The sequence below is a fragment of the Cetorhinus maximus genome, chromosome 14 (genome assembly GCF_964194155.1).
Source record: "Cetorhinus maximus chromosome 14, sCetMax3.hap1.1, whole genome shotgun sequence".
Taxonomy (NCBI): domain Eukaryota; kingdom Metazoa; phylum Chordata; class Chondrichthyes; order Lamniformes; family Cetorhinidae; genus Cetorhinus; species Cetorhinus maximus.
Window position 1 is genome coordinate 37,865,625 of NC_135892.1, and position 22,579 is coordinate 37,888,203.

Consider the following 22,579-nt stretch of genomic DNA (forward strand, 5'->3'; position numbering starts at 1 on the left):
TGCATCCTGTGTCAATCCGCTGGTTACAGTTTGCCAACCTGAAAATGACCCATTTATCCTGAATCTCTGTTTCCTGTTAGTTAGCCAATCCTCTATCCATGTTTATATATCATCCCCAACACTATGAGCTCTTATCTTGTGCAGTAACGTTTTATGTGGCACCTCATCAAATGCCTTTTGGAAATCCAAATACACTAGGTCCATGGGATTTGTCAGCCTTTTGTCCTTTTAGTTTCCTGGTACTTTTTCTCTAGTGATTGTGATTATTTTAAGTTCCTCTCTCCCTTTTTCCCCTGCTTTTCTACTCTTCTTGGGGTGCTTTTTTTGTCTTCTGCTGTTAAGATAGATACAAAATACTTGTTCAAGGCCATTGCCATTTCCTTGTTTCCCCTTATTGATCAGTGCAGCATATAATTTCTTGTGTAAATTTTAAAATGGTGCAATGACCTTTTGAACCAATGAGGAAAAAGTACACAAGATAACAGTAAACAAACATTCTCAAATGATCAACATGAGACCTACCAGATGTCTACCTGAGAAATCAATTTGGTCACATGATCGTTTTTAAAAATTGCCCTAAATATGTATCAATCTAAACAGATCAGTATCTTAAAAATAGCAGCCAATTCATAAGTGAGAAGTTTTAAATTATTACCACTAAGTTGAAATTCACCTTCCCTTTATGGTTTAACTCATTCTAGAAAATGCTGTGTAAGTGGTGAAATGTGCAATGTGGCATGCAGTTGATGGGTACTTGCCATGTTGTTTTCTCATTGTTTCCCCCAATCTGTAATGTTACTTTGGTCAGTGTATTTTTCTGATTTCATTTCAGTTATGGTGCACTAGGCATGATGATCCAAATGGCCAACTTCTTGGTGTATCATTCTATAGTTTTATGTCTGAGTCCCTGAGCTCTTTGCAAATGTGTGTGTATTCCAGGTTCCTTAGCACATTAGATTCAGCAAGCACCATTCCTTTGGTTGATTGGGAGGTTGTCAAGCCATACTATTGTGAGTGGTTTTCTGTAAGACTGATTTATGTAAGAGTATTTGAAGATCAAATATTAAACGTTACAATTTATTTAAAGGTTATTCCTGTACCCTGTCCTGAACAGTTGTTGTTGGTGGAACTAGTACGCTCCATTAGCATAATGAGGGCTGAGACTGTTATGCAAACGGTGAAGGAAGTGTTAAAACAGCCTCCAGCCTCAACCAAGGAGAAGGTATGTTGAGTATCAATTTCAAAAAGAGCTAGTACAGTTTAATTTTTAATTATTTTACTTTGTTGCTGATTGCATCTATTTTGAATCACAGCTTTTACCAAGTTTTAATATCAATCAGAAATTAGCCATAGCAAAAAATAATAGCCATCTTATCAGCACTATAGATCAATGAAACACTATCTGTTATCCTTCTCTGACTACATGTGAATTTTCTCAACTAATAGTGACACAATTACCTATACTATGCCATCTCTTACAAGATAACCAATAGCAAACCCTATAAAGTTTAAATCATGTGCCCAGTGTGCGGTCTATTCCATCGTAAACCTAATCAGTTATTTCTCCCTTTGTGCTTATCAAGGACCTCTTACCCTTGCTCCTTTGCTAACATAGAGAGAGAGGAGGTACTAGCAGGTTTAGTGACCTTAAAAGTGGATAAATCTGCAGGCCCGGATGAGATGTATCCCAGGCTGTTGAGGGAGGCAAGGAAAGAAATATCAGAGGCCCTGACAGTAATTTTCAATCCTCTCTGGCCACAGGTGAGGTGCCAGAGGACTGGAGAATTACTAACGTTGTGCCATTAATAAAAAAGGGAGGAAGGGATAGACCAGGAAATTACAGGCCAGTCAGTTTAACCTCGGTGGTGAAGTTACTGGAAAGAATTCTGAGGGACAATATATATCTGCACTTGGAGAGACACTGATTAACCTGGGATAGTCAGCATGAATTTGTTAAAGGAAGGTCATGTTTGACAAATTTGATCAAATTTTTTGAGGAAGTAACCAGGAGTGGCGATGAGGGTAATGCATTTGATGTTGTCTTCATGGACTTTAGCAACGCTTTTGATAAGGTCCCTCATGGCAGACTGGTCAAGAAAGTAAGAGCCCATAGGATCCAAGGCAAAGTGGCACATTGGATCCAAAATTGGCTGAGAGGCAGGAAGCAGTGGGTGATAGTGGAGGGATGTTTCTGTGACTGGAAGTCTGTTTCCAGTGGGGTTCCACAGGGCTCGGTGCTGGGGCCCTTGCTGTTTGTGGTGTACATTAATGATTTGGACTTAAATGTAGGGGGTATGATTGAGAAGTTCATGGCTGAAACAAAAATTGGTAGACTGATAAACGGTGAGGAGGATAGCTGTAAACTGCAGGAGGACATCAATGGACTGGTCAGGTGGGCAGAGCAGTGGCAAATGGAATTCAACCTGGAAACGTGTGAGATAATGCACTTGAGGAGGGCTAATAAAGCAAGCGATTACACCATGAAGGGTAGGACCTTGCAAAGTACTGAAGATCAGAGGGACCTTGGTGTGCATATCTACAGATCCCTGAGGGTAGCAGCGCAGGTAGATAAGGTGGTTAAGAAGGCATATGGGATACTTGCCTTTCTAAGCCAAGGCACAGAATACAAGAGCAGGGAGGTTATGCTGGAACTGTATAAAACGCTGGTTAGGCCACAGCTGGAGTACTGCATGCCGTTCTGGTTACATTGTAGGAAGGATGTGATTGCACTGGAGAAGGTGCAAAGGAAATTTACCAGGCTGCTGCCTGGGCTGGAGGGTCGGAGCTATGAGGGCAAGTTGGATAGGCTGGGGTTGTTTTCCTTGGAGCAGCAAAGGCTGAGAGGGCACCTGATAGAGGTGTATAAGATTATGAGGGGCATAGATAGGGTGGTTAGGAAGGCACTTTTTCCATTTGTCGAGGGGTCAATAACCAGGGGTCATAGATTTAAGGTTAGAGGTAGAAGGCTAAGAGGGGAGTCGAGGAGAAATATTTTCACCCAGAGCGTGGTGGGAGTCTGGAACTCTCTGCCTGAAAGGTTGGTTGAGTCAGAAACTCTCATGACATTTAAGAAGTATTTAGATATTCACTTGCGTTGCCATAGCCTCCAGGGCTATGGGCCAAGCGTTGGAAAATGGGCTTAGTGTAGTCAGATATTTGTTGACCAGCATGGACACGATGGGCCAAATGACCGCCTCCTGTGCTGTAGATGTCTATGAGTCTATCTCCATTAAAGATTTTTAATGACCTTAAAGTTTTTTATATCAATTCCAATTTTTTATTGGATGTCCATTAATCTTTCATGTTTCACGTCAGATGCTTCCTCGTAAATTGTGAAGCATATGTCATACATAATATAAAAAACACAAAATGCTGGAAATATTTGGCAGGTCAGGCAGTAGCTCTGGAGAAAGAAACAGTTAACATTTTAGGTCTGTGACCTTTCATCATATGTCTCTTGTTGTTTCTGTTGTTTGGTCACTGGTCATTCTCAAATCAATTTCCTTTCAATGTTTCCTATTTGAATATACGTACGTACAAATTAGGAGCAGGAGCAGGAGTAGGCCACTAGGCCCCTCGAGTCTGATCCGCAATTCAATAAGATCATGGTTGATCTGAATGTAACCTCAACCCCACATTCCTGCCTATCCCCAATAACCCCTTGTTAATCAAAAATCTATCTAGCTCTGCCTTAAAAATATTCAAAGACTCTGCTTCCACCGCCTTGTGAGGAAGAGAATTCCAAAGGCTCTCAACCCTCAGAGCAAAAATTTTTCCTCATCTCTGTCTTAAATGAGCAACCCCTTATTTTTAAGCAGTGACCCCTAGTTCTAGATTCTCCCACACCCTCTCCACATCCAACTCGTCAAAACCCCTCAGGATCTTAAAGGTTTTAATTAAGCCGCCTCTTACTCTGCTCAATTCCAGTAGATACAAGCCTACCTGTCCAACCTTTCCTCATTAGACAACCTGCCCATTCCTGGTGTTAGTCTAGTAAGCCTTCTCTGAACCGCTTCTAACGCATTTACATCTTTCTTTAAAGAAGGAGACCAGTATTGTGCATAATACTCCAGATGTGGCCTCACCAACTGAAGCATAACCACCCTACTTTTGTAATTAATTCCCCTCACAATAAATGATAACATTTTATTAGCTTTCCTAATTACCTGCTATACCGAGGGGATGCAATGGCGTAGTGGTATTGTTGCTGGACTAGTGATCTAGAGACCCAGGCTGTGGGGACCCGGGTTTGAATCCCGCCATGGCAGATGGTGGAATTTGAATTCAATAAAAATCTGAAATTAAAAGCCTAATGATGACCAGGAAACCATTGTTGATTGTTGAAAAAACCCATTGTTGTAAGAACCCATCTGGTTCACTAATGCCCTTTAGGGAATGGATCAGGTCTAGTCTGGCCTACATGTAGCTCCAGACTCTCAGCAATGTGGTTGACTCTTAAATGCCCTCTGAAATGGCCTAGCAAGCCACTCAGTTATGACAAACTGCTACAAAGTCACAAAAAAGGAATGAAACTGGAAGGACCACCTTATATCGACCTAGGGACCTTCACTGTCGCTGGGTCAAAATCCTGGAACTCCCTTTCTAACAGCATTGCACCCAAACCACATGGACTGCAGCGGTTGAAGAAGGCAGCTCACCACCACCTTCTGAAGTGCAACAAGGGATGGGCAATAAATGCTGGCCTAGCCATGAACAAATTTTTTAAAAACCTGCATTTTGTGATTCATGCACTAGGACACCCAGGTCCCTCTCATTCTCAGAGCTCTGCAATCTCTCACCATTTAGATAATAAGCTTTTTTATTCATCCTGCCAAAATGAATGATTTCACATTTGCCCACATTATACTCCATTTGCCAGACCTTTGCCCACTCACTTAATCTATCTATGTTTCTTTGTAGCCTCCTTCACAATTTACTTCCCTATCTATCTTTGTGTCATCAGCAAATTTAGCAACCATTTCTTCGGTCTCATCCAAGTCATTTATATAAGTTGTAAAAAGTTGAGGCCCCAGCACTGATCCCTGTGGCACACCACTCGTCACATCCTGCCAACCAGAAGAAGACCCATTTACTCCAACTCTCTGCTTCCTGTTAGCTAGCCAATCTTCCATCCATGCCAATTTGTTACACCCTACACCATGAACTTTTATTTTCTGCAGTAACCTTTGATGTGACACTTTATCAAATGCCTTCTGAAAATCTAAGTACAGTGCATCCACTGGTTCCCCTTTTTCCACAGCACATATGACTCCTTCAAAGAACTCCAATAAATTGGTTAAACATGATTTCCCTTTTACAAACCATGTTGACTCTGCCTGATTGCCTTAAATTTTTCTAAGTGCCCTGCTATAACATCTTTAATAATAGCTTCTGACAATAACATCTTTAATAATAGCTTCTATCTCATTCTCATCTGTCTCTCTCTCTGCCTTTAAAAATCCCTTTTGGGTCACCCTTTTCTAGTTTCTCATTTTGGTTGGTGTCCATTTCCCCTGTGTTTATTTATGAAGTGCCTTTGGAGATTTCTACTATTTAATATGCTGTATAATGTAGATTCTTCTTTTCTGAATAATTCTGAAACCAAACTGTTGTCTGTATAAAACAGAAAATGCTGGAAATACTCAGCAGGTCAGGCAGCATCTCTGAATTGAGAAACCTAGTTAACATTTGACATCAGTGACTTTTCATCAGAGCCGGAAATTGGAGATTTAAATGTTTGTAGGCAAGTACAGAGACAAATAAAGGGGTGGAGGGAGGTGGTGGAAAGCAGGAGTGATTAAATTATGTGATGGCACAAGGCAAAAGAGAGCGGTGATAGAAGAAGTAGAGAAACAAAAGATGGGCTTAGAGAAACTCTTAATAGCAACAGAACCATTACCAGCACTTGTCCAAAAAAAAAACTATGATTAGGAAAGCAGATAAGAGATTAGTTAGTGAATATTTCTCTTTTTGATCTCTCTCTGAACTCTAGCAAAGGTTTAAACTAAGAGACATGAAATTAAAAATTTCGATCAGGATAAATATAACAATTAATACTAAGAATATAAGCTCAGAGCAGGTCTAAAGGCATTATCTAAAATAAATAGATTAAAAAAGGTAGTAGCTAGATTCTAAATGAGGGAATAGAAAGTTTTTTTTAGATCATGGATGGGTAACTGACACCTGTTGTTTGCAATTCCGGTGTAATGTGCGAACTTCAGGACACTTTGAGTCTTTGGGACCATGTGTGTAGGCAGTGCCTCCAGGTGCTTGAGCTCGTGGTCAGGGTTTCCGAGCTTGAGGGAGGCAGTTGGAGTCACTGCTCAGCATCAGGGAGGTTGAGAGTTTCCTAGATTGTACCTCATTCCCCGGCACCAGATTCACAAATGCCTCCTTCCTAGTTGGACCGAGAACACACTGGGCAAGGAAGTTCGCCTGAACGGTTTTCAGAGATTCCTCCCCCTCCTACCCTTTACCTAGACTGTACAAGGACAGAGGGACCAGTTGGTTTGGGGGGGTGGGTGGGGGAGTTACCCCTGCTGCCGCACTCCCAATTCCACCTCTGCAAAAATGGCCCAGAGGTGAGACAGAAGCAGGGAACTGGCCAGCGCAGCTATTTTTAGCTCCCGCCCAGCACTGATCCCAGTCCTGTTGGGGACCAAAAATCCAGCTGGTTACTCTCTTTATCTCTCTTCACAGATGCTGCCTGACATGCTTGAGTGTTTCTAGCATTTTCTTTGTTAATTTCAGATTTCCAGCATCTGGGGCATTTTACGACTGTTTTCGGTTTAATTTCTTACCTATCTTCTTTGAGTCTTTAAGTTGAATTCTAAGTTGTACATCATGTTAGATTTGGATCATTTCCTGTACATCAATCTCTCTGTATTTTCTAGCTTATCTTAGAATGTCAGGCTCTTCTTTCTCATTATACTCAACCTCTACATAATGATGTACATTGTTTGTGGCTTACCTTATCTGCTTGGTGGTTCTTTGGCAATTGAGTACAGTATAATACTCATATGTACAGTGGAGCACCAGTGGGCATTGCAGACATGGTAAAGGCACGTGGCAGTCAGCGTGTGGTGATGACCAAAGGTTACTTATTTAAAAGATACAAGAAAGTTCTATTTATAATTAGGTAATTTGTCTTACAAGTGTTTTATGTTTCAGAAACAGCTCCCACTGGAAGTTTGTATGCTGCAGTTTTTCTATGCATATGTACAAAGGTAATGTGCTTCAATTGTACTGTATATATCCCTTACTATCCAGAACATTCCTATACAATTTGTGGTATGCAAATCAGTTTTCCTGATGAAGGACTTCAGTTTAATCCAGTCAGATTAAAGCCATGTGAAGATAAAGAGTTTTAGGAAGATTCTAGTGTGTTGGCAATTTATATTAGATTTTCATCAGCAAAATAAAAGCAATGCATCTGGATTATGTATCTGGGTATGGTCGCATCATGGTTATGTTAATAGACTAGTAATCCAGGAGCCAGGGCTAGTGATCTAACTATGTGTTCAAATCCCACCATGGCTGGGAAATTTAAGTTCAATTGATAAATAAAATCTGAAATAAAAAATCGGTTCAGTATTAGTAATCATGAAATTTATCTGGTTTAGTATTCTCCTTCAAGGATGGAAATGTGCTGTGCTTATCTGGCTGGGCTTCTGTGTGACTATGGAACCAGAGCAAAGCAGTTGACTCTTAACTGCTCTCTGAAATTGTCTAACAAGCCTTCATATTCAAGAAAGTGGCTCAGTGCCATCTTTTCAAGAGCAGTTAAGGATCGGCAATAAATGCCAGCAACACCCACATCAAGAATTTATTTAATTTTGTGCCTTTTTTACAACAGAGTTACTATGATGAACGTGGTTGACCTTCTGCCACTAATTGTTTGAGTCTGATGGGTTCTGTTGCCTTGTCTGTACCACAGAAGCAATTACATGCACAGTCCTAACTCCTGTTTTTAAAACTGGTTTGACCAACAGGCAGAGGCTGAGGTGGGAGGGTGAGTTGGCAATTGCAGTGAAAGTGAACATAAAACCAGACCACTTGCTTGCTATGTTTTCCTCTCGTCTGTCTTTAAAGGTCTTTCAATTTGGATACTTGTTTCAAAGAACGAAGTGTGTTTTTTTTTTGTAAAAATATTATTCACAAAACCTTAAATTTCTCTTAACCTGTTTTTCTAGACACATTTTGCACTGATTCAGTAATACATTAGGTGGAATTTTCTGTGCCTGTTGGCATCATGGTGGGAGTGAGCGGACAATATGGCAGGAAGGCCAAAGATCAGTTTCACTCCGTCGTGAAACCAGTTTATGATAGTCCGATCCACCCATCAGTGGCAAGCTGCCTTACCCGCTGCCAAATGTCAGGAACTTCATTTTAACGCATCTACATAAGCCCTGCTCGCTGGAATCATTCCCCGTGCTGGATCATCCAGGCACAACAGCATTTATAAGGCATGCACCTGACAACTTGGAGATGAGTCCACATTAACGTAGCACAGCGCTCGCAAGGGTCGCCTTTTCGATTTCAAGGAAGAGGCACCGTGCATTCAGGCGAGGGCGCAGGCAAGTCACTTTTTCCCGGCTGGCTGACTGGCTGATGACGCCCGTGCAGCGGCCTGAGTGTGGAGCAGAGACAAGGTACAATGAGGTTCATGCTGCAACTCGCACTTTGGAGAAGCAAATCATTGGAATGTTGCAGATGAGGTTCCGGTGCCTGACCCGTCTGGTGAAACCCTGCAGTACAGTCCACAGAGGGTGTCAAGCATTGTCTTCGCCTGCTGTGCCCTTCACAACCTGGTGCTGCAATGCTGAGGTGGAGCTGCATGTCCCCTACAATGAGGAGGACGTCAACAAGGATGAGGGTGAGGAGGTCCTCAAAGGCGTGGATGATGGCGATGGCATCGCACTAGCTAGATGAGGCAGGCGCGCTCGGGAGGCCCTCATAGAGCTAGATTCCTGGAGGATGATTACGACACGCAGCAAGGAGACACCATAGATCCTCGCATTGCATCTGTGAATGTTTGACTCCTGTCTGGCTGATGGCAGCACACGTACCATCTGTGATAAGGCTCCTGTCATGGAGACACAGCAGATGTCCGTAGCCCCTACATTCCAGGAGGATGATGATGACATGCAGTGGGGACACTCCATAGATCCTCACATAGCTTATGTGAATGTCTGACTCCTGTCTGGCTAATGGCAGCTAGCTTGCACCCTGTGAACAGGGTCGTATCATGGAGATGCAGCGAGGAAATTTTAACTTCTCCTGATCCTATGGCATCCTTCATGAGCTGAACCCTTCAGGAGCAGACTGTAACTGGACACAGATGCTGATGAGATGGGGGAGTATGGCCAGTCACATCTCCTAAGATGCTGAGAGCACACAGAGAGAATGACGGACTGTGTGCCGCCGGCCCAGGACATTCTGGCAGCAATGATTAAGCCCCATTGAGGTGCAGGCATGATTGATGTGTCCAGTGACTGTGAAGGTGCACCCTCAGTGTGCTGGAAAGGTTGCACAAAACATAGGGAGGAGGCCCTGGACTGCAACACCTGCCTTTACCTTGTGCAGGGACCAAGGTTTCACATCTGAGTGACATGAACACTGTCCATCAGAACAGGGAGTCATCAGCAAGGAGATATTCTTGGGAGTTTATTTACAATAGTGAACATTATGCACCAGTGATTAACACCCATGACCAGGCTGTGCAACAGCTGTGGCTCAGTTCATAGCACCCTCGTCTTTGAATCAGAAGGTTGTGGGTTCATGTCCCACTCCCGGAAAACCAAGAACTGTGAATGTACTTGAAAGAGTTACAATCTGTGACTGTTGATAACTCGAAAGAGTTACATCTTCCTAACCTTGCTGCTACTTGTTGGTGCTCCCAGGGTATCCACAGCAAAGGCGGAGGCAACCTGCTGACTGCTACACCTTGTCTGTGATGATCTTGGTGGATGTCCTCCGGAGGGCCGAGACTTGGAGGGCCCACGGCCTGCTTTCGGGGTCCTGTGTGGCAGTGGCACCCTTCTCGGCCTGTTGAGCTAGAGCCGCTGGATACACAGGAAGAGGGGATTCGGATGGTCGGACACTCTGGAGTCACCTGGATGGATGGCCACAGGGTGTGCACCTGCTGATCCACCTCCCTATGGATGCCTGAGAGTCCCTGGCTGACTCCTTGAGGAGAACGGGAAGCTGGAGTGAGATCAAGCTGCCCTGCACCCCCCTCGCATTGACACTGTTGGAAGCCAACTATGGTGTCAGCAATTTCAGCCCACACAGCAGTGCAGGACCCATGTCCTGGACCAAGATCTCTCTGGCGCCCACCACCCTGCCAGTGTTGACTTCAATGCGATGGCATGATGGGGCGATCACCTCAGATTCAAGGCGGACTCTTTCATCGTGCCTTGCAATCTGAGGAGTGCAGCTGCCATCCCTTCCTGCTGCTCTAGTGATTGTCACTGCAGCTCCAACAAGTGATTGAAGACCAAGTCCAGAGGCTCATTATCTGACTCGGACTCAGCAGATCCTTTGCCTCCAGCAGTCCTCCGAGTGCTGGTGACCCCAGGTGTCCCTGCCTCTGCCTGCTGTGCTCACCAGATTGTGAACCCGAGCCTGCTGTACTCTTAGGTCCCACCAAGGTTTGTGTAACTGCATTTGTTGGAGGGTGTGGGTGAGCGCCGTGATGGGTCTTCAAGGGTGCTGTCTTCAGGGTCCATATTCGAGGTGCTGTCAGCATTGGAGTTGGGGACGAAGGTTGCCTGAGGGCGATGTGGCAGATGTGCCTGGAGAGTAAGTTTGAGATTATTAGTGCATGGCTGCTGTGGTACACAGAACAGTGGACTCACAGCTGAGTTGCCAGAGGGGCGATCTGGTGCATGATCCCCACTTGGATGCTAGGCGCCGACTACATCGTCTCTGCAGGAATGGTCCATGTCCTCTCCGGCCAGCTGTAACGCACAGTCTTCGAAGGGAATGAAGACCTTGATGACCAGCACTCCAACTCTAGCCTGAGACCGCTCCCTTTTATTGTGCGTGATCTTGTCCTGCATAAAGACAGATGGAGAGGTGTGAGCAAGGCAAATGCCTGGCCAAATGAGAAGGATGCCAGGCATACGTGTGTGTTGAGTGGAGCCATGAGCGGGATGAGGAAGCAATCACTAGAGGAGAGGAGGCCAGATGGAGATGTGAGGGTGTGTGAGAGAGAGTGAGTGGTGATGTCCCTTGAGCTGGCAGTGAGTGAGATGCCAGTGAATATGTGATGGACTTGAGTGTGTGAGTTTAGAGTGTTGAGACTTACCCAGCAGCACGGATAGATCATTAATCCTCTTTCTGCACTGGATGGCCGACCTCTTGGGGGCACCTTTGGCACTGACCACTGGATTGGTGATGTTGCTGCCCCTCCTGCGGCCAGAGCAGAGGTAAAGGACATCACGGCAGGTCTCCATGTCACCCAAAAGCTGTTCCAGCGATGCGACACTGAATTGGGGGGGCTGCAGCTTTCTTGCCTTTCAGGGAAGACCTGGGCTGGAAGCACTGAGAGGTGTTTGCATGGTTGCACTTTAAATACGGTGCCCGGCGTGAGGAAGTGGCAAGGTACATACGGACATATCAATTAGGGACAGGAGTAGGCCACCCAGCCCCTCAAGCCTGCTCCGCCATTCAATAAGATCATGGCTGATCTGATTGTAACCTCAACCCTACATTCCTGCCTACCCCCGATAACCTTTCACCCCTTTGTTAATCAAGAATCTATATAGCTCTGCCTTAAAAATATTCAAAGACTCTACTTCCACCGCCTTTTGAGGAAGAGAGTTCCAAAGAGTCATGACCCCTCTGAGAGAAAAAATTTCTCCTCATCCCTGTCTTAAATGAACGACCCCTTATTTTTAAACGGTGACGCCTAGTTCTACTGTGTGACCCACAAGAGGAAACATCCTCTCCACATCCACTCTGTCAAGACCCCTCAGGATCTCAAAGATTTCAATCAAGTCGCCGCTTACTCTTAGTGGATACAAGCTTAACATGTCCAACATTTCCTCATAAGATAACCTGCCCATTCCTGGTATTAGTCTAGTAAACCTTCTCTGAACTGCTTCCAACGCATTTACATCTTTCCTTAAATATGGAGACCAGTACTGTCATACTCCAGATGTGGTCTCACCAGTGCCCTGTACAACTGAAGCATAATTTCCCTACTTTTGTAAATCAATCTCCCTCATAATAAAAGATAACATTCTGTTAGCTTTCCTAACTACTTGCTGCACCTACATATCACTAGCCTTTTGTGATTCATGCACTCTGACATCCAGATCCCTCTAAGCAATCTCTCACCATTTAGATAATAAGCATTTTTATTTATCCTGCCAAAATAGACAATTTCACATTTTTCCCAGATTACGCTCCATGTGCCAGATTTTTGCCCCCTCACTTAACCTATCCATGTCCCTTTGTAGCCTCCTTATGTCCTTTTCACAATTTACTTTCCTACCTATCTTTGCGTCGTCAGCAAATTTAGCAACCATTTCTTCGGTCCCATCATCCAAGAGAAAAAATTTCTCCTCATCCCTGTCTTAAATGAATGACCCCTTATTTTTAAACAGTGACGCCTAGTTCTACTGTGTGACCCACAAGAGGAAACATATTGTGTCATTTTCAATATTGTAAAAAGTTGAGGCCCCAGCACTGATCCCTGTGGCGCACCACTCGTCACATCCTGCCAACCGCAAAAAGATCCATTTATGCCAACTCTTTGTTTCCTGTTAGCTAGCCAATCTTTTATCCATGCCAATATGTTACCCCCTACAATATGAGCTTTTATTTTCTACAACAACCTTTGATGTGGCACCTTATCAAATGCCTTCTGGAAATCTAAGTAGAGTACATCCACCAGTTCCCCTTTATCCACAGCACCTGTGATTCCTTCAAAGAAGTCCAGTAAATTGGTTAAGCATGATTTCCCATTCAAAAAACCATGTTGACTCTGCCTTGAATTTTTCTAACTGCCCTGCTATGACACCTTTAATAATAGCTTCTAATGTTTTCCCTGTGAGATGTTAGGCCAACTGGCCTGTAGTTTCCTTCTTTCTGTCTCCCTCCCTCTTTGAAAAAAGGGCTTACATTTGCTATTTTCCAATCCAATGGAACCTTTCCCGAATCTAGGGAATTTTGGAAAATTAAAACCAATGCATCAATGATCTCACTATCAACATCCTGGGGGTTACCATTGACCATTCTTGTAAATCTGCTCTGTACTCTCTCTCCAAAGCAATTATGTCCTTCCTGTAATGTGACCAGAACTGTACACAAAATTCTAGCTGTGGAGTAGCCAGCATTTTACACAGGTCCATCATTACATCTCTGCTTTTGTATTCTAAACCTTGTTCAAAAAAGGAAAGCATTCCATATGCTTTCTTTACCACCCTATCCATCTGCCCTGCCACCTTCAGGGACCTGTGAACATGCACACCAAGATCTCTCACTTCCTCTACCCCTCCCAATATTCTCCCACTTATTGTGTATTCCCTTGCTTTGTTTGCCCTCCCCAAATGCATTACCTCACACTTCTCCGATTGAACTCCATCTTCCACTTTTCCACCCGCTCAACCAAACCATTGTTATCTTTCTGGAGACAAGTTATCCTTTTCACTGTCAACTACACTGCCAATTTTTGTGTCATCTTCAAATTTCCCAATCATGCCACCCACGTTTAAGTACAAATCATTAATATATAAAACAAACAGCAAGGGCCCCAACACTGAGCCCTGTGGAACGCCACTGGAAACCGTTTTCCATTCGCAAAAACATCTGTCAACCATTATCCTTTGTTTCCTGTCACTGAGCCAATTTTGAATTCAACTCGCCACATTCCCCTGTATCCCATGGGCTTTTACTTTTCTGACCAGTCTGCTACATGGGACCTTATCAAATGCCTTACTAAAATTCATGTTGATAACATCCGCTGCACTACTCTCATCAATCCTCCTTGTTACTTCCTCAAAAAATTCAATTAAATTAGTAAGACATGACCTTCCACTAACAAAACCATGCTGACTTTCCCTGATTAATCCATTCCGTTCCATTCCAAGTGACAGTTTACTCTGTGTCTTAGAATTGATTCTAATAATTTGCCCACCATAGAAGTCAGACTAAACAGCCTATAATTTTTTTGGTCCCTCAAACCCTGTTTAAATAATGGTCATCGATGGTGGTCCCTCGGAATCGAGGTTGACGCCCGTCAGGCTTGGTGAGACTTCAGATGACAAAGGAGCCCATTTCTGGATCCACGTGTTCTTCCGCAATTGGGGCACGTTGTTGCACAGAGGAGTGGAAATCACAGCCCCTGATTGGCTTCCTCCTTCTCTGTCGGCGCCGTTCCGCCTCGCTGTTGAGTCGCTGAGCCTTGAAGTGGTCTGCACCTTGATGGACCAGGTGGTGCCATGCCAAGGATCGGCAGCATTCTCCTCCCAGTCAGTGGTGTTAATGCCTCCATATAGCTTTTCCTTTGGCCGCCCTTTGAACGTTGGCCAACGGAGAACTGTGAGAAGAGAACCTGCCGAGGGAGGCCGTTTTCAGCTATCCGGATGCAATGGCCCGTCCATCAGAGTTGATTCCGCAGGAACAGGGCTCCAATACTGGTAGACACAGCTTCATGGAGGACGCTCGTGTTAGTCCAGCGGTCTTCCCATTTGATCCCCTGGATTCGATGCAAGCACCGCGGATGGAAGCTCTCAAGGATCTTAATGTAACGTCGGTAGACAGTCCATGTTTCGCTGCAGTAGAGGAGGGTGGTCAACACAATGGCCTTATAAACCAGAACCTTTGTTGACTTGCAACGGTCCCTGTTATCAAAGACACGTTGGTGCAGCTTGAAGAAGGCAGATCTAGCACAGTTGACTTGGTGTTGGACTTCCTCATCGATGGTAGTCCCTTGGGAGAGGTGGCTGCTGAGATAAGGGAAGTGTTGCGCATACTCCAGAGCCACCCCATCTACGTGAATGGCGCAGGGGATGCTCAACTGGCCCGGGGATGGTTGGTGAAGAACCTCCGTCTTGGCAATGTTTAAGGACAAGCCATGCCTCTTATATGAGGCGTTGAAGAGATCAAGCGTCCTTTGCATGTCCTGTACAGAGTGAGCCATCACACAGCAGTCATCCACAAACTGAAGGTCATGGATGTCCATTGTGGCGAGTTTTGTTTTTGCCCAGAAGCGACCAAGCTTCCGTCCATACAGGAAACTCTTTAATGCTGACACCAGGTGATAGGTCATCTTGGATGAGGTGGACGGTCAGGTAAACAGTGAACAAGATGGGGAAGATCACACAACCTTGTTTGACCCCGGTCCAGATGTGAGAGTGTCAGTTTCAGATCCTCCACTCAGGACGGTGGCTGTCATGTTCTCATACAGGAATCTCAGGACGGTGACAAACTTCAACAGGCAATCAAAGCATTGGAGGACAATTCATAGAGCTTCATGATTTATAGAATCAAACGCCTTGGTCAGGTCGATGAAGATGAGGAACAATTCTTGATTTTGCTCCTGACATTTTTCCTGGATCTGCTTAGTCAAAAAGAGTATGTCCACAGCATTCCGGGATGGTCGGAAGCCACACTGGGTTTCCGGGAGGATCTCCCCAGTGACCAGACGAGGGCGATTCATGAGGATGCGGGCCAGGATCTTACCCATGATGGACAGGAGGGAATTCCTGCTGTAGTTTTCACAATCAAATTTGTCCCCCTTCTTGTGGATAGTAATGATGGTCGCGTTCTTGAAATCCCGGGGGATGTCCTCTTCATCTCAGAGGTGGAGGATGAACTGGGCTGGAGTCATGACCTGGGCTGATAACTGCCAGCATGGTCGACCTCTTTGGATATACCGTCTGACCCATAAGCTTAGTTGGTTTCCATCTGCTGCATGGCCTGCTTAAACTCATCAATGGTTGGTGGATCGCCAAGTGAATCCCCCACAGGGTGTTGTAGGATGGCTTGGAGGGTCTCCTCCGATACGGTGAAGTCCCGATTGAGGAGCAGTTTGAAGTGCTTCTTCCAACGCAGACAGATGGCATTGTCATCCTTGAGCAGCTGGGAATTGTCCTGTGACTGGAGAGGGTTTTATCTGGTCAAGTGGGGTCCATAGATCGTTGTAGTAGCCTGGAAGAAGTTGTGCATGTCGTGCTGGCGTAGGCCTGAATCTCGTGTGCCTTCTCAACCCACCAGTTGTTCTTCATGTCTGGAATGCATCACTGGACCTCAGCCTTCAGTTGGTGGTACACAGCCATTATTCACCAGGTACGTGGGAGACTTTGCCAGGAGACAAAGGCTGCTCGCTTTCCCGCGAGGAGATCACGGATTGCAGTGTCATTGGTGTCAAACAAGCCCTGGCTTCGTCGTGGCGCAAACCCAATAGTCTGTGCACAGGTGCTTAGGACAACAGGCTTGTGTTGCTCCCAATATGCCTGGATGGAAATGGCATCAGTATTGGGCACTTGCTCCAGTGCCTGGAACTCTTCCCGCAGTCCCAAGTCCCTCAAAGCTGCACTACATTCAGCTTTCTCCGGGAGGCTTTTTGGGTCCTCTGGTGTCCCCCCAGTACGTCCTCCCTCAGTATGCTTATTGCATCTAATATTTCACACTCCTCTTCAACTAGAATATCTGTTAAGTTTGTTATGGACAAAGAAATCGACAAGTTGCAAAAAAATGTTTTGGCTTGGGGGATAGTGGATTTTAGTAAAATAAGGCAGGATCTGGCCCAGGTAGACTGGGAACAGTTACTTGTGGGGAAATCTACAGAGGAACAGTGGGGGGTGTTCAAAAAGGAAATGGGGAGGGTACAGGCTCAACATGTTCCCTCTAGGGTGATAGGAAAGAGTAACAAGCCCAGAGAACCATGGACGACCAGAGATATTCAGGTTACGATGAGAAGGAAAAGAGAGGTTTTTAGCAGGTACAAGGGAAGCAAATTAGCAGAGGCATTAGTGGAGTACAGACAGTGCAGGGTGGAGCTTAAGAAAGCAATTAGGAGAGCAAAGAGGAGATATGAGAAAGCTCTGGCTGGTAAAAGTAAGGAAAATCCCAAGATATTCTATAAGTATATCAATGGGAAGAGGATAACCAGGGAAAGAGTAGGGCCCATTAGGGACCAAGGGGGCAAACTATGGGTGGAGCCAGAAGACATCGCTAGAGTGTTGAATGAATACTTCACATCAGTCTTCACCCAAGAGAATGAGGATGTGGTATGGAACTCGGGGAGAGAGACTGCGAGGTCCTTGAGCAAATTGATATAGGGAGTGACAAGGTATTGGAGGTGTTGGCAGGCTTAAAAGTGAGCAAATCTCCAGATCCGGATGATTTATGTCCCGGACTGCTGAGGGAAGCAAGGGAGGAGATCGCAGGGGCTCTGACCCAAATTTTTAATTCCTCTCTGGCCACGGGGGAGGTGCCAGAGGACTGGAGAACAGTAATGTGGTTCTGCTATTTAAGAAGGGTTGTAGAGATAAGCCAGGGAACTACAGGCCAGTGAGTCTCACGTCAGTGGTAGGGAAACTATTTGAGAAAGTTCTGAAGGAGAGTATCTATCTCCACTTGGAGAGGCAAAGTTTGATTAGGGATAGTCAGCATGGCTTTGTCAGAGGGAGGTCATGCCTAACAAATTTGATTGAATTTTTTCAGGAGGTGACCAAGTGTGTAGATGAGGGTAGTGCAGCTGATGTGGTTTATCTGGATTTCAGCAAAGCCTCTGACAAGGTCCCACATGGGAGACTTATAAAGAAGGCAAATGCATATGGGATACAGGGTAATTTGATAAGGTGGATTCAAAATTGGCTTAGTTGTAGGAGGCAGAGGGTGATGACAGAAGGATGCTTTAGTGACTGGAAGCCAGTGTCCAGTGGCGTACCACAGGGATCTGTGCTCGGTCCCCTATTATTTGTCATTTATATAAACGACATAGATCACTATGTGGGGTGTAGGATTACTAAGTTTGCAGATGACACAAAGATTGGCCGGGTGGTTAACAGTGACGTTGAGTGTCTTGGGCTACAGGAAGATATAGATGGGTTGGTCAAATGGACAGATAAGTGGCAGATGAAATTTAACCCTGAAAAGTGTGAGGTAATACACTTTGGAAGGAGTAATTTGACAAGGAAGTATTCAATGAACGGCATGGCACTAGGAAGTTCTGAGGAACAAAGGGACCTTGGTGGGTGTGTCCATAGATCTCTGAAGGCAGGGGGCACGTTAGTGGGGTGGTGAAAAAGGCATATGGGACACTTGCCTTTATTAATTGAGGCATAGATTACAAATGTAGGGAGGTCATGTTGGAGTTGTATAGAACCTTGGTGAGGCCACAGCTGGAGTACCATGTGCAGTTCTGGTCACCACATTATAGGAAGGATGTGATTGCACTGGATGGGGTGCAGAAGAGATTCACCAGGATGTTGCCTGGGATGAAACATTTAAGTTATGAAGAGAGGTTGGATAGACTTGGGTTGTTTTTGTTGGAGCAGAGAAGACTGAGGGACGACCTGATCGAGGTGTACAAGATTATGAGGGGCATGGACAGGGTGGATAGGGAACAGCTGTTCCCCTTAGTTGAAGGGTCAGTCACAAGGGGGCATACGTTCAAGGTGAGGGGCAGGAGGTTTAGGGGGGATGTGAGGAAAAACGTTTTTACCCAGAGGGTGGTGACGGTCTGGAATGCACTGCCTGGGAGGGTGGTGGAGGCAGGTTGCCTCACATCCTTTGAAAAGTACTTGGATGAGCACTTGGCATGTCATAACATTCAAGGCTATGGGCCAAGTGCTGGTAAATAGGATTAGGTAGTTAGATCAGGCGTTTCTCACGTTTCGGTGCAGACTCAATGGACCGAAGGGCCTCTTCTGCACTGTGATTCTGTGATCTGTTTCATCCCTCTCCTTAGTGAAGATAGAGACAAAGTATCCATTGAGAAACCCTGCCCACATCTTCAGCATCAAAGCACAAGATACCATATACATCTTTGATTGGCTCTACCCTTTCCTTAGTTATTCTCTTGCTCAAAATTTTACCTGCCAATATTTTTTCATATCCTCTCTTTGCTTACTTTTTTACTTCATTCCTGTACTTTCTATATTCCTCTAGGCGTTCTACAGCACTAAGTTTTATGTGATGGTCATAAGCTTTCTTTTTCTGCTTTATCTTACTTTCGATAACCAGGGGGCTCTAGATTTCTCTCTCACTCTCTCACTAACTATTTGGGGGTCTATAGTACACCCCCCACCCCCACCGTAGTGTGGCTGCCCCCTTTTTATTCCTGAGCTCAACCCACATGGCCTCATTTGATACAAAACAAAAACAAAAATACTTGGAAAAACTCAGCAGGTCTGACAGCATCTGCGAGAGGAATACAGTTAACGATTTGAGTCCGTATGACTCTTGAACAGAACTAAGGAAAAATAGAAAAGAGGTGAAATATAAGCTGGTTTAAGGGGAGGTGGGACAGGTACAGCTGGATAGAGGGCCAGTGATAGGTGGAGATTGCCAAAAGATGTCATAGACAAAAGGACAAAGAGGTGTTGACGGTGGTGGTATTATCTAAGAAATGTGCTAATGGTGACATTAAGGGTAGAAAGCAGGACGAGTAAGGTACAGATAGCCCTAGTGGGTGTGGGGTGGGGGAAGAGATCGAAATAGGCTAAAAGGTAGAGATAAAACAATGGATGGAAATACATTTAAAAATAATAGAAATAGGTGGGAAAAGAAAAATCTATATAAATTATTGGAAAAGGGGGGGATAGAAAAGGGGGTGGGGATGGAGGAGAGAGTTCATGATCTAAAGTTGTTGAACTCAATATGCAGTCCGGAAGGCTGTAAAGTGCCTAGACGGAAGATGAGGCGCTGTTCATCCAGTTTGCGTTGAACTTCACTGGAACATTGCAGCAGGCCAAGGACAGTCATGTGGGCATGAGAGCAGGGTGGTGTGTTGAAATGGCAAGCAACAGGGAGGTCTGGGTCATGCTTGTGGACAGAACGAAGGTGTTCCGCAAAGCAGTCACCCAGTCTGCGTTTGGTCTCTCCAATGTAGAGCAAACCGCAATGGGAGCAGCGAATGCAGTAGACTAAATTGAGGGACGTGCAAGTGAAATGCTGCTTCACTTGAAAGGAGTGTTTGGGCCCTTGGACGGTGAGGAGAGGGGAAGTAAAGGAACAGGTGTTGCACCATCTGCGGATGCATGGGAAGGTGCCGTGGGAGGGGGTTGACGTGTAGGGGGTGATAGAAGAGTGGACCAGGGTGTCCCGGAGCGAACAATCCCTGCGGAATGCCGCCGGGGTGGGTGAAGGGAAGATGTGATTGGTGGTGGCATCATGCTGGAGTTGGCGGAAATGGCGGAGGATCGCGGAGGGTCCCCCTTATCCTCACCTATCACTCCACCAGCCTCAGCATTCAAAGGATCATGCTCCGCCATTTCCGCGAACTCCAGCATGATGCCACCACCAAACACATCTTCCCTTCACCCCCCCGGCGGCATTCCACAGGGATCGTTCGCTCTGGGACACCCTGGTCCATTCCTCCATCACCCCCTACACCTCAACCCCCTCCCACGGCACCTTCCTATGCAACCGCAGAAGGTGCAACACCTGCTCCTTTACTTCCCCCCCTCCTCACTATCCAAGGGCCCAAACACTCCTTTCAAGTGAAGCAGCATTTCACTTGCACTTCCTTCAATTTAGTCTACTGCATTCGCTGCTTCCATTGCGGTTTTCTCTACACTGCAGAGACCAAACGCAGACTGGGTGACCGCTTTGCGGAACACCTTTGGTCTGTCCGCAAGCATGTCCCAGACCTCCCTGTCGCTTGCCATTTCAACACACCACCCTGCTCTCGTGCCCACACGTCCGTCCTTGGGCTGCTGCAATGTTTCAGTGAAGTTCAACGCAAACTGGAGGAACAGCGCCTCATCTTCCGACTAGGCACTTTACAGCCTTCCAGACTGAATATTGAGTTCAACAACTTTAGATCATGAACTCTCTCCTCCATCCCCACCCCCTTTCCGATCCCCTTTTTTCCAATAATATATATATTTTTCTTTTCCCATCTATTTCCATTATTTTTAAATGTATTTCCATCCATTGTTTTATCTCTACCTTTTAGCTTATTTTGATCCCTTCCCCCACTCCACCCCTACTAGGGCTATCTGTACCTTGCTCGTCCTGCTTTCTACCCTTAATGTCACCATTAGCACATTTCTTAGATAATATCACCACCGTCAACACCTCTTTGTCCTTTTGTCTATGACATCTTTTGACAATCTCCACCTATCACTGGCCCTCTATCCAGCTCTACCTGTCCCGCCCCCCCCCCCCCCCCCCCCCCCCAAACCATCTTATATTTCACCTCTTTTCTATTTTTCCTTAGTTCTATTGAAGAGTCATATGGACTCAAAATGTTAACTGTGTTCCTCTCCGCAGATGCTGTCAGACCTGCTGAGTTTTTCCAAGTATTTTTGTTTTGGATTTCCAGCATCCGCAGTATTTTGCTTTTATCTTTGGCCTCATTTGATGATTCATTTAGTATATCATCCCCCCTCACAGCTGTTATTAATTCTTTAACCAATAATGCTACACCCCCACCTTTTTTCGCTCACTCTCTAACCTGCCTGAGAACCCAAATCAAGTCTGCACATTGCAAGGCCAGCTGCTTGTGCCTTTGTGTTCTGGTGTTAAATGAGGCACTTGGGTTTTAATAGGACTTAGCCTGGGTCCCCGACCCCATGACAAGTAGGTCACATCAGTTTATTGCCAGGTAGAACTAGTAGGACATCACATTTCCCATTTTACCTTGAATTAAAACATACAGTTTAAAAACCTCAGGGTGAAAGGGGTAGATCAAGTAATTAAAGACCATTCAACCTAACCTTGATAGTGGAGAAATCATTGGAAAATATTCCGAGGCACAGGATGGATCTTCACTTATAAAGACACGGATTAATCAAAGATTTGTTAAGGAATGGTCATATATGACTAACTTGGTTGAATTTTTTCAAGGAGAGTTGATGAACATAATGTATATGGATTTTAGGAAGGCTGTTGATGAGGTCCCACATAATAGACTGATCGCGAAAATAAAAGCCCATAGGATCCAAGGCAAAGTGGCAAGATCTAAAATTTGTTCAGAGGCAGGAAGCACAGGTAATGGTCGATGGGTATTTTTGTGACTTGAAGGGGTTCACAGGGCTCTGTATAGGTCCCTTGCTTTTTATGGTATATATCAATGATTTGGACTTGAATGTAGGAGGTATATTTAAGAAGTTTGCAGCTATTACAAAAATTAGCCGTGTGGCTGATAATTAGGAGGAAATCTGTAGACTGCAGTAAGATATCAATGGACTGGGTGGGATAGTGGCAAATGGAGTTCAATCGCAAATTTGACGTCCCTGTTCAAGAAGGGAGGGCGACAAAAAGCAGGAAATTATAGGCCAGTCAACCTAACATCTGGCGCTGGGAAAATGCTGAAGTCCATTATTAAGGAAGAAATAGCAGGACATTTAGAAAAGCTTAACGCAATCAAATAGAGTCAACATGGTTTTGTGAA

At 45.1% G+C, this 22,579-nt stretch overlaps 1 protein-coding gene across 4 annotated transcripts in view; it reads left to right on the forward strand.

The window, feature by feature from the left end:
* dop1a (DOP1 leucine zipper like protein A) overlaps nucleotides 1-22,579 on the forward strand; it is a 366,113-nt gene that overhangs the window by 267,042 nt on the left and 76,492 nt on the right. For 3 of the 4 annotated variants that reach the window (XM_078556811.1, XM_078556813.1, XM_078556814.1), the window contains 2 exons: nucleotides 1,088-1,222; nucleotides 7,171-7,226. In XM_078556811.1, coding sequence (XP_078412937.1) covers nucleotides 1,088-1,222; nucleotides 7,171-7,226 — 191 coding nt within the window. The remainder of the gene's footprint in view (nucleotides 1-1,087; nucleotides 1,223-7,170; nucleotides 7,227-22,579) is intronic. The other variant, XM_078556812.1, reaches the window with a different exon arrangement.